Source organism: Triticum aestivum, chromosome 4A (assembly GCF_018294505.1).
Source record: "Triticum aestivum cultivar Chinese Spring chromosome 4A, IWGSC CS RefSeq v2.1, whole genome shotgun sequence".
NCBI lineage: Eukaryota > Viridiplantae > Streptophyta > Magnoliopsida > Poales > Poaceae > Triticum > Triticum aestivum.
In genome coordinates this window covers 16,685,964-16,698,579 of record NC_057803.1, presented here as the reverse complement: position 1 = coordinate 16,698,579, position 12,616 = coordinate 16,685,964, and the positions used below count along the sequence as shown (strand labels likewise).

The 12,616-nt window shown below is 45.5% G+C and overlaps 1 protein-coding gene across 1 annotated transcript in view; it reads left to right on the top strand.

Annotated features, from left to right (window-relative positions):
- Window positions 1-12,002, top strand: part of LOC123083700 (uncharacterized) — a 28,270-nt gene extending 16,268 nt beyond the window's left edge. The window contains exon 3 of the mRNA XM_044505657.1: window positions 11,474-12,002. Within this exon, the coding sequence (XP_044361592.1) occupies window positions 11,474-12,002 (529 nt within the window). The remainder of the gene's footprint in view (window positions 1-11,473) is intronic.
- The last annotated feature ends 614 nt before the right edge of the window (window positions 12,003-12,616 follow it).

Here is a 12,616-nt window from a genome sequence, read left to right as displayed (position 1 = left end):
TTGTGTTATCCGGAAATCGTAATACATGTGTGAATACATAGACCACACCGTCCCTAGTGAGCCTCTAGTTGACTAGCTCGTTGATCAAAAGATAGTCATGGTTTCCTGACTATGGACATTGGATGTCATTGATAACAGGATCACATCATTAGGAGAATGATGTGATGGACAAGACCCAATCCTAAGCATAGCTCAAAGATCGTGTAGTTCGTTTGCTGTAGCTTTTCCGAATGTCAAGTATCATTTCCTTAGACCATGAGATTGTGCAACTCCCGGATATCGTAGGAGTGCCTTGGGTGTGCCAAACGTCACAGTGTAACTAGGTGACTATAAAGGTACATTACAGGTATCTCCAAAAGTATCTGTTGGGTTTGCATGAATTGAGACTGGGATTTGTCACTCCGTATGACGGAGAGGTATCTCTGGGCCCACTCGGTAATGCATCATCATAATGAGCTCAATGTGACCAAGTGGTTGATCACGGGATCATGCATTACAGCACGAGTAAAGTGACTTGTCGGTAACGAGATTGAACGAGGTATTGGGATACCGACGATCGAGTCTCGGGCAAGTAACGTACCGATTGACAAAGGGAATTGTATATGGATTGGTTGAATTCCCGACACGTGGTTCATCCGATGAGATCATCGTGGAGCATGTGGGAGCCAACATGGGTATCCAGACCCCGCTGTTGGTTATTGACCGGAGAGGCATCTCGGTCATGTCTGCATGTCTCCCGAACCCGTAGGGTCTACACAGTTAAGGTTCGGTGATGCTAGGGTTGTAGAGATATTAGTATGCAGTAACCCTAAAATTGTTCGGAGTCCCGGATGAGATCCCGGACGTCACGAGGAGTTCCGGAATGGTCCGGAGGTAAAGATTTATATATAGGAAGTCCAGTTTCGGCCATCGGGAAGGTTTCGGGGGTCATCGGTATTGTACCGGGACCACCGGAAGGGTCCTGGGGGTCCACCGGGTGGGGCCACCTATCCCGGAGGGCCCCATGGGCTGAGTTGGGAGGGGAACCAGCCCATAGTGGGCTGGTGCGCCCCCCTTGGGCCTGCCCTACGCCTAGGGTTGGGAAACCCTAGGGGTGGGGGCGCCCCCCACTTGGATTGGGGGGGAAGCCACCCTTGGCCGCCGCCCCCTTGGAGATCCATCTCCCTAGGGCCGGCGCCCCCCAAGGCCCCTATATAAAGAGGAGGGAGGGAGGGCAGCCGCACCCCTTGCTCTTGGATCCTCCCTCTCCCTCCATAACACCTCTCCTCCCGCTTGCGCTTGGCGAAGCCCTGCCGGGATCCTGCTGCATCCACCACCACGCCGTCGTGCTGCTGGATCTTCATCAACCTCTCCTTCCCCCTTGCTGGATCAAGAAGGAGGAGACGTCTTCCTAACCGTACGTGTGTTGAATGCGGAGGTGCCGTCTGTTCGGCACTAGGTCATCGGTGATTTGAATCACGTCGAGTACGACTCCATCAACCCCGTTCTCTTGAACGCTTCCGCGCGCGATCTACATGGGTATGTAGATGCACTCCTCTCTCCCTCGTTGCTAGATGACTCCATAGATTGATCTTGGTGATGCGTAGGAAATTTTAAAATTCTGCTACGTTCCCCAACACAAAGGGCATAGAAACATAGCAGAAGGCTCCAAAGAGAGTTATGAAGGCTGTTTTCTCCTGGTCCTTAACCGCCATTTTGATCTGATGATAACCAGAGTAAGCATCCATTAAACAAAAACGGTCACAACCTGCCGTAGCATCAATTATTTGATCAATGTGAGGGAGAGCAAAGGGGTCTGTAGGGCAAGCTTTGTTTAAATCCGTGTAGTCCACACACATGCGCCAAGTGCCGTTTTTCTTCAGAACTAGCACCGGATTGGCTAACCACTCTGGATGAAAAACTTCGACAATAAACCCAGCAGCCAACAGACGGGCTACATCTTCACCTATAGCCTTGCGTCTCTCTTCGTTGAAACGGCGGAGGAACTGCCGGACCGGTTTGAACTTAGGATCAATGTTGAGTGTGTGCTCAGGGAGTTCCCTCGGTACACCTGGCATGTCAGAAGGTTTCCATGCCAAGATGTCCCGATTCTCACGGATGAACTCGATGAGCGCGCTTTCCTGTTTGGGGTCCAGGTTAGCGCTGATGCTGAACTGTTTGGATGAATCGCCAGAAACAAAGTCAACCATTTTAACGTTTGTAGCCGATTTGAACTTCAACGCTGGATCATGTTCTGTGGTTGGCTTTTTTAAAGAGGTCATGTCTGCCAGATCAACTTGCTCCTTATAGAATTTTAATTCCTCCGTGGCACAAACCGACTCCGCATAAGCCGCATCGCCTTCTTCGCACTCCAAAGCAATCTTTCTACTTCCATGTACTGTGATAGTCCCTTTATGACCTGGCATTTTAAGTTGTAGATAAACATAACATGGCCTTGCCATAAACTTAGCATAAACCGGCCGCCCAAACAAGGCGTGGTACGGACTTTTGATCTTTACCACCTCAAATGTCAAAGTTTCTAACCTTGAATCGTAGTCATCTCCAAAAGCTACCTCCAAAGCTATCTTACCAACAGGATATGCAGACTTACCAAGCACCACACCATGAAAGACCGTATTTGATGGTTTAAGATCCTTATATGTCAACCCCATACGGCGGAACGTATCATAATACAAAATATTGATACTACTTCCCCCATCCATGAGCACTTTAGTGAACTTGTATCCCCCGACTTGAGGGGCTACCACCAAGGCCAAATGACCTGGATTATCAACCCGGGGCGGGTAATCATCTCTACTCCACAAAATAGGTTGCTCAGACCAGCGTAAATACTGAGGTACTGCCGGCTCAACAGAGTTGACTGCCCTTTTGTGAAGCTTCTGATCACGTTTGGACAAACTAGTAGTGAAGACATGATATTGCCCGCTGTTCAGCTGTTTGGGATTGCTCTGATAACCCGACTGCTGCTGCTGCTGACTCCCCTGATGGTTGTAGCCTCCCTGGTTGCCTTGGTGTCCTTCATTGACGTGTCTGGTTTGGTTGCCTGGAAACCCTGAACCGGAACCACCACCTCCGTAACCCGGCCCGTGGAAACCTCCTCCTGAACCGCCGGGTGGGCCGTTGTCATATTGGAACATATTGGAATTCTTGAAATCCCGCATGATATAATAATCTTTCCAGAGATGTGATGCCGGTTTCTCCTTTGATCCATGCTTTGGACAGGGCTGATTTAACAAACAGTCCAAATTGTTGCCTGGACCTCCACCCCTCTGGGGCTGCTTGCCTTTACAGCGCTGGCCATTCTCCCGCGCGTTGGTATTTGCAACAAAGTCCAAGCTACTGTCGACCTTGCGCTTACCAGCATTTCCATGGCCTGCCGGATTATGTTGTTGGCCTTTGGCATTGCCGTTCTTCTTACCTTTCTCCGGTTTGTCCTCCTCTGAATCCGGATCCTTGGTATTATCTGAATCAGCATATTTAACCAAAGCGGCCATGAGTGTTGACATGTCATTGCATTGACGTTTGAGCCTTCCCAACTTCTGTTTTAATGGTTTGAAACGGCAATTGCCCTCTAACGTTAACACCGCGGTGTCTGCATTGATACGATCTAATGAATGCAAAATCACCGAGACCCGTTTGACCCAATGGGTCATGGACTCCCCTTCCTCTTGGACACAAGCGGCCAGATCTACAATTGATATTGGCTGCTTACACGTATCCTTAAAGTTCTGGATAAACCGGTGCTTCAGTTTGGCCCATGATCCAACAGAGTTGGTCGGCAAGCTCTTCAACCAAGTGCGAGCTGTTCCTTCCAACATCATGGTGAAATATTTAGCACACACCGCCTCATCCACATCTAACATCTCCATTGCCATCTCATAGCTCTCCACCCACGCCTCTGGTTGCAAATCGGCGGTGTAATTTGGCACCTTACGAGGTCCCTTGAAATCCTTGGGCAGTCTCACATTACGCAAAGCGGGAGTCAAACACGGTACCCCTAAGGAACTGAACATCACCCCTAGCTCCACGGAGGCCATGGGGTGAACCAGAGTATGCTGCTGTGCCCCGTGTCGAGTTGTCAACTCAGCCTCTCGACGTGCGTGGCCATGGTCCACAACATCTTGCGCATTAGCACCTCCCCCGGCCGGGTTGTTCCCTCATGGCGAATTTCGGCGACGTGCACTACTGGACACGGCCGGTTCGTCCTCCATGTGTATGATATAACTCCGGCTTGGACGGGGAGTGGAATGAATCCTCTCACGGCTGTGTGAATATGCTTGCTGTTGATTTAGTGTTGTTTGAAGGAGATCCCTGGCCCGACGCGCTTCTACTGCAACTGGTGACTCGCTATCGGTTGGGAGAGCCGCCAGGCATGAAGCGGCGGCCACAATGTTGTCCAACGGGTTGGAATAATGCCCGGGCGGCGTTCATGGCACAACGTTTTTCTGGCGAGGCAGGTCCATCGTGCGTGGCTGAACCGGCGCTCCTGCTCCTGGCGCCCCCGCCCGGTTTAGCATGGGTTGGTTATCAGCTCCTGCACCTAGCGTGTTGAAAAGATTCTGCGGCTCATAAACCGACGGGAGACGTGATCGATACCTTCTTCTCATGACTTCCTCTAAAGCATTCTGATCCTGTCTAATCCGGTAGGCCTGTGCTTCCAACTCGGCCCGCTCCGAAGCCATCCTGGCGTTCTCTGCTGCCAGGTCTGCTTTAGCCTGGGCTATCTGATCTTTCACTTTTACAATCTCCACATTGTGCTGATCCCTGGCTGCTGCGTCCACCTCCGCGGACATCAATGTTGCCAGAGCATCGAACAAATCAGACAAGACTTGGGATGGAGGTGGCGCCGAGCTTCCTGCCCCTGCTGGTGTGGCCGTCGTTGAACCGGAGAGCATTGCTGCGGTGGTAGATGAATGAGGCGCCGATTGTGTGCCGGCCATGAAGATGGCAACCCGGTTTGGCAGACCGGGGGAATCCAGAATACTATTGCCCTCGGATCCTCCCTCAATCCGGCCGTCCTGCAACTGGTAAAGCGATTCAGTCTCTTCAGAAGACTCGTCATCAGAACAGACTACGGTTTCTCCATCGGACACCGGTCCATCCTCATACCCCGATCCATGGATGACACCTATGAAAACATGCCTTGCCTCGGGCTGAACCGGCGAAGAACTTGCACACCGAGCTGTTTCGATGATGTCGGTGCAGATGTCCGGCTCGGGGGCCGGTTCGCCGATCTTGCCGATGAAGACGTGAATCCCACCAAAGGGGACCCGGTACCCGTATTCGATTGAATCGGCCTCGGGACCCCATCCTGCATTGTCGATGTAGAGTTTGCCGCGACGACTCTTCGTCATCCGGCCCACAGCGTATCCCTTAAGTCCATCGAAGCTGCCCTTGAAGAACTCAAAACCATTATGCGATAGCCCCACGGTGGGCGCCAACTGTCATGGGTTTGTCACGGCAGATGTCCTCATGAAAGGACTTAGTCGTGGAGCCATTGCAACGGGTTAGCTTAAAGGGGTTAAACCGGACAAGGGGACACGGGAGTTTATACTAGTCCGGCCCCTTCGATGAAGGTAAAAGCCTATGTCTAGTTGTGATTGGTATTGCTAGGGTTTCGAAGGCCAGGGAGAGAATCCGCTTTGTCTGGCTCTCGAGTTGTTGTTGTCTGTCCCTAAACCGCTGCCGGGTCGTCCCTTTATATACATAGGTTGACGCCCGCCGGTTTACAGAGTCCCGAGCCGGATCATAAACGTATCCAGTTCGGTCTCTATCCTTCCTATCTTACAATACAAGTTACATGACTAAGCCGGTTTACATTTACAGGCTTTAACCCGCCTTTGGGCCCTCTGTAAAGTGCCATCATCTTTACATCTTCATGGGCTTCTAATCTTCAAAGAGTCAACCCGGCTACATAAGGCCGGTTTACCTCCAGTAATAATATCCCCAACAACTCCCGACAACGAGCTATTTCTGGCGCCGTTGCCGGGGAGTCTACGCAAAAAATCAACATACCAAGTACCCATCACAACCCTTATCTCCCGCATTACATTATTTGCCATTTGCTTTCGTTTTCCTCTCCCCCACCTCACCCTTGCCATTTTATTCGCCCTCTCTCTCTCTCTCTCTCTCTCTCTCTATCCTCCCTCTCTTTCTCTATTTGCCTCTTTTTGGCCGCTTGCTCTTTGTTTGCTTGTGTGTTGGATTGCTTGATTGGCACGATGGCTTAAGATAACACTAAATTGTGTGACTTTACCAATACCAACAACAATGATTTTATTAGCACTCCGATTGCTCCTCTTACCGATGCTGAATCTTGTGAAATTAATGCCGCTTTGCTAAATCTTGTCATGAAAGATCTGTCTTCTGGCCTTCCTAGTGAAGATGCCGCTACCCATCTAAATAGCTTCGTTGATTTGTGTGATATGCAAAAGAAGGAATATGTGGACAACGATATTGTTAAGTTGAAGCTATTTCCTTTTTCGCTTAGAGATCGTGCTAAAGCTTGGTTTTCGTCTTTGCCTAAAAATAGTATTGATTCTTGGAACAAGTGCAAAGATGCTTTTATCTCTAAGTATTTTCCTCCCGCTAAGATCATCTCCCTTAGAAACGATATTATGAATTTTAAGCAACTTGATCATGAACATATTGCACAATCTTGGGAGAGGATGAAACTAATGATACGTAATTGCCCTACTCATGCTTTGAATTTGTGGATGATTATACAGATTTTTTATGCCGGATTGAATTTTGCTTCTAGAAATCTTTTAGATTCGACCGCGGGAGGCACTTTTATGGAAATCACTTTAGGAGAAGCTACTAAACTCCTAGATAATATTATGGTTAATTATTCTCAATGGCATACTGAAAGATCTACTAATAAAAAGGTGCATGCGATAGAAGAAATTAATGTTTTGAGTGGAAAGATGGATGAACTTATGAAATTATTTGCTAGTAAGAGTGTTTCTTCTGATCCTAATGATATGACTTGTCTACTTTGATTGATAATAATAATGAATCTATGGATGTGAATTTTGTTGGTAGGAACAATTTTGGTAACAACGCGTATAGAGGAAACTTTAATCCTAGGCCTTATCCTAGTAATCCCTCTAATAATTATGGTAATTCCTACAACAATTCTTATGGAAATTATAATAAGATGCCCTCTGATTTTGAATCTAATATTAAAGAATTTATTACTTCGCAAAAGAATTTTAATGCTTTGATTGAAGAAAAATTGCTTAAGATTGATGAGTTGGCTAGGAACATTGATAGAATTTCTCTTGATGTTGATTCTTTGAAACTTAGATCTATTCCTCCTAAGCATGATATCAATGAGTCTCTCAAAGCCATGAGAATTTCCATTGATGAGTGCAAATAAAGAACCGCTAGGATGCGTGCTAACAAAGATGCCTTTATAAGAGCGTGTTCTTCTAGTTCCTATGAAAATAAAGATGAAGATCTAAAAGTTATTGATGTGTCCCCTATTAAATCTTTGTTTTGCAATATGAATCTTGATAATGATGGGACTAAATATGATCCACCTTTACCTAGAAGGCATTCCAAAAATTTGGAGTTTTTAGATCTTGATGCTAAATTTGATGAAAGTGGGATTGAAGAAATTAAAACCCTAGATGTTGCTAAACCCACTATTTTGGATTTCAAGGAATTTAATTATGAAAATTTCTCTTTGATTGATTGTATTTCCTTGTTGCAATCCGTGCTAAATTCTCCTCATGCTTATAGTCAAAATAAAGCGTTTACTAAACATATCGTTGATGCTTTGGTGCAATCTTATGAAGAAAAACTTGAGTTGGAAGTTTCTATCCCTAGAAAACTTTATGATGAGTGGGAACCAACTATTAAAATTAAGATTAAATATCATGAGTTCTATGCATTATTTGATTTGGGTGCTAGTGTTTCCACGATTCCAAAGACTTTGTGTGATTTGTTAGGTTACCGTGATTTTGATGATTGCTCTTTAAATTTGCACCTTGCGGATTCCACTATTAAGAAACCTATGGGAAGAATTAGTGAAGTTCTTATTGTCACAAATTGGAATTATGTGCCTGTAGATTTTATTGTTCTTGACATAGATTGCAATCCTTCATGTCCTATTATTCTTGGTAGACCTTTCCTTAGAACGATTGGTGCAATTATTGATATGAAGGAAGGAAATATTAGATTCCAATTTCCGTTAAGGAAAGGCACGGAACACTTCTAGAAAGAAAATTAAATTACCTTATGAATCTATTATGAGAGCCACTTATAGATTTCCTACCAAAGATGGCAATACCTAGATCTATCCTTGCTTTTTATGCTTAGCTAGGGGCGTTAAACGATAGCGCTTGTTGGGAGGCAACCCAATTTTATTATTATTCCTTGATTTTTGCTCCTGTTTAGTAATAAATAATTTATCTAGCCTCTGTTTTGGTTGTGTTTTTTGTGTTTAATTAGTGTTTGTGCCAAGTAGAACCGTTGGGAAGACTTGGGGAAAGTCTTGATATCTTGCTGTAAAAAACAGAAACTTTAGCGCTCACGAGAACTCCTGCCATTTTTATTTGGGAAGTGCTATTTAGTTAATTCTTTTTGCAGATGATTAATAGATAAATTCCTCATGTCCAGAAATTTATTTTAGAATTTTTGGGGTTCCAGATCTTGCGCTAGCTACAGATTACTACAGATTTTTCTGTTTTTGACAGATTCTGTTTTTCGTGTGTTGTTTGCTTATTTTGATGAATCTATGGCTAGTAAAATAGTTTATAAACCATAGAGAAGTTGGAATACAGTAGGTTTAACACCAATATAAATAAATAATGAGTTCATTACAGTACCTTGAAGTGGTCTTTTGTTTTCTTTCGTTAACGGAGCTCACGAGATTTTCTACTTTAAGTTTTGTGTTGTGAAGTTTTCAAGTTTTGGGTAAAGATTTGATGGATTATGGAACAAGGAGTGGAAAGGACCTAAGCTTGGGGATGCCCATGGCACCCCCAGGGTAATCTAAGGACACCTAAAAGCCAAAGCTTGGGGATGCCCCGAAAGGCATCCCCTCTTTCGTGTACTTCTATCGGTAACTTTACTTGGAGCTATATTTTTATTCACCACATGATATGTGTTTTGCTTGGAGCGTCTTGTATGATTTGAGTCTTTGCTTTTTAGTTTACCACAATCATCCTTGCAGTACACACCTTTTGAGAGAGCCATACATGATTTGGAATTTGTTAGAATACTCTATGTGCTTCGCTTATATCATTTGAGTTATATAGTTTTGCTCTAGTACTTCACTTAGATTATTTTGAGCGTCTTAAATAGCATGGTAATTTGCTTAAATAATCCTAATATGCACCCCAAGGTAATCTAAGGACACCTAAAAGCCAAAGCTTGGGGATGCTTGATACATCTCCAACGTATCTATAATTTTTGATTGCTCCATGCTATATTATCTACTGTTTTGGCCATTGTTGGGCTTTATTATCCAATTTTATATTATTTTTGGGACTAACCTATTAACCGAAGGCCCAGCCCAGAATTGCTATTTTTTGCCTATTTTAGGGTTTCGAAGAAAAGGAATATCAAACGGAGTCCAAACGGAATGAAACCTTCGGGAACGTGATTTTCTCACCGAACAAGACCCAGGAGACTTGGAATCTACGTCAAGCAACCAACAGGGAGGCCACGAGGTAGGGGGGCGCGCCTACCCCCCAGGCGCGCCCTCCACCCTCGTGGGCCCCCTGTTGCTCCACCGATGTACTTCTTCCTCCAATATATACCTACGTACCCCCGAACGATCAGATACGGAGCCAAAACCCTAATTCCACCGCCGTAACTTTCTGTATCCACGAGATCCCATCTTGGGGCCTGTTCCGGAGCTCTGCCGAAGGGGTCTTCCATCACGGAGGGCTTCTACATCAACACCATAGCCTCTTCGATGAAGTGTGAGTAGTTTACCTCAGACCTTCGGGTCCATAGTTATTAGCTAGTTGGCTTCTTCTCTCTTTTGGTATCTCAATACAAAGTTCCCCCCTCTCTTGTGGAGATCTATTCGATGTAATCTTCTTTTTGCGGTGTGTTTGTTGAGACCGATGAATTGTGGGTTTATGATCAAGATTATCTATGAACAATATTTGAATCTTCTCTGAATTCTTTTATGTATGATTGGTTATCTTTGCAAGTCTCTTCGAATTATCAGTTTGGTTTGGCCTACTAGATTGATCTTTCTTTCAATGGGAGAATTGCTTAGCTTTGGGTTCAATCTTGCGGTGTCCTTTCCCAGTGACAGTAGGGGCAGCAAGGCACGTATTGTATTGTTGCCATTGAGGATAACAAGATGTTTTTTTATCATATTGCATGAATTTATCCCTCTACATCATGTCATCTTGCTTAAGGCGTTTCTCTATTTTCATGAACTTAATACTCTAGATGCATGCTGGATAGCGGTCGATGAGTGTAGTAATAGTAGTAGATGCAGGCAGGAGTCGGTCTACTTGTCTCGGACATGATGCCTATATACATGATCATACCTAGATATTCTCATAACAATGCTCAATTCTGTCAATTGCTCAACAGTAACTCGTTCACCCACGGTAAAATACTTATGCTCTCGAGAGAAGCCACTAGTGAAACCTATGGCCCCCGGGTCTATATTCATCATATTAATCTTCCAATACTTATTTATTTCCTTTGCTTTTTTACTTTGCTTTTATTTTACTTTGCATCTTTATCACAAAAATATCAAAAATATTGTCTTATCATATCTATCAGATCTCACTCTCGTAAGTGACCGCGAACGGATTGACAACCCCTTATCGCGTTGGTTGCGAGGAGTTATTTGTTTTGTGCAGGTACTAGGGACTTCTCGCGTGGCCTCCTACTGGATTGATACCTTGGTTCGCAAAAACTAAGGGAAATACTTATGCTACTTTGCTGCATCATCCTTTCCTCTTCAAGGAAATCCAACGCAGTGCTCAAGAGGTAGCATGATGAACGGCGTGCTCCACTCGGAAAATGTGTTTCGTGTTTTTTGCCAATTTTACCAAAATATCTTTTTGTCTATGTTGTTTCTCACATATGTTCTGTAATATTAGCCAAGACATGCAAATTCACGTGCATGTTTACTAGTTCATTTAAGGGTATTTAAATAGTTTATAAAATATGGGTTTCAACAAGATAATTAACCAGGGATTATTGGCCACACTTTGAACATCTTAGTTTTCATGTTTGACAAATTTGAATTTTGACTTTAAATTAGGATTTGAATTGAGTTTCCCTCCACGCCATTGAGGCGGCAGCGAAGCCCTCTGCTCGCTTCCCTCTGCGTGCGCTCTGCTAGTGGTTGGGGCCGGCACACGATCACGCTGGGGGCTCCATATGAGTGCGGTTGCGCCGCGCGCGTCGCCACGATGTAGTTACATGTGGCACGATGGAGTTATGCGCTGCAAATTAAAACTGCCATCCGGGTGTGTCGATACTCTAGGTCATCTGGCTTCCCCATTAATTCCCGCGACCATTATAACCTTACTCTCTTCAACCGTTCGATCGTGCCCCACAACACAGCAAGCGCACCCACGACGACACATACAAAGACGATATCTAGCAGCGCTTCAATGGAGTTCGGCGTGTATAAAGTGGACACCCATGCATGGGAGATGGATCTCTCAATGGTGTACACCATCGCCCCGGCTGTGGTGGACGAGTACATTAACACTGTGGAGCAGTTGCTTGCTCAAGACAATTACAAATTGGTCGACATCAACCTCCAGCACACTGGCGGTCATCTCGGGATAGATCATAAGATTGTTGTTGCCCAGTTGTGCGTGCACTATAATGTCCTCATCTACCAATACTGCATGGCCACAAAGCCTTGTGACCATTTCGCCGGGTTTGTCAACAACAACGACTACAAGTTCGCTATGGTGGAAACCTCTGGCTATGTAAAAGCGCTCAAGGTTACGTGCTTGGTCTGCAAGAACCTTGCCGAAATCCCTGGCCACTACAAGGTCTAGAGCAGCACGAAGAAGGAATCCCTAGTTGAACTCGCCTCGACCCCTACTATGAAAAGATGAAGCAGGATGCCAAGAGAATACATCCCGTATCCTGGCATGGGGCCTGAATGCGGCAACTGGATGAAGCTCACCTCAAGTTCGCGGCCAAGAACGTGTACACATGGTACGAGATGCACTGGCGGATCGTTGACATGAGGGATTGCGTCCTTACCGTAATCGATGAGGCTGGATCGAGCCACCAATAGAGAAGTGATGGATAATTATGTCAGATGGCATTCATCATGCAACAGTTATAACCTTGGGTGACACAGAACTACACTGGTACAACGATGTCCTAAACAAACAGTTTAAAACCCCTTTCCGCGACGGCATTTGGAACCATCGCCAAGTGAGTGTGTGCGATAGGGTGTCCTTCCCACATGACCCAGAAATCGTCGGGGATAGGCCCTCCTGGGACCCAGGCCGGGGCCGTGTGCGATCGGGTGAGGCATCGAAACCCAATCATTTTCGTAGGTATGTACATCCCACACGGTGAATCCCAGAAATCATTTTCGTAGGTATGTACATCCCACACGGTGAATCCCAGAAATCATTTCCGTAGGTATGTACATCCC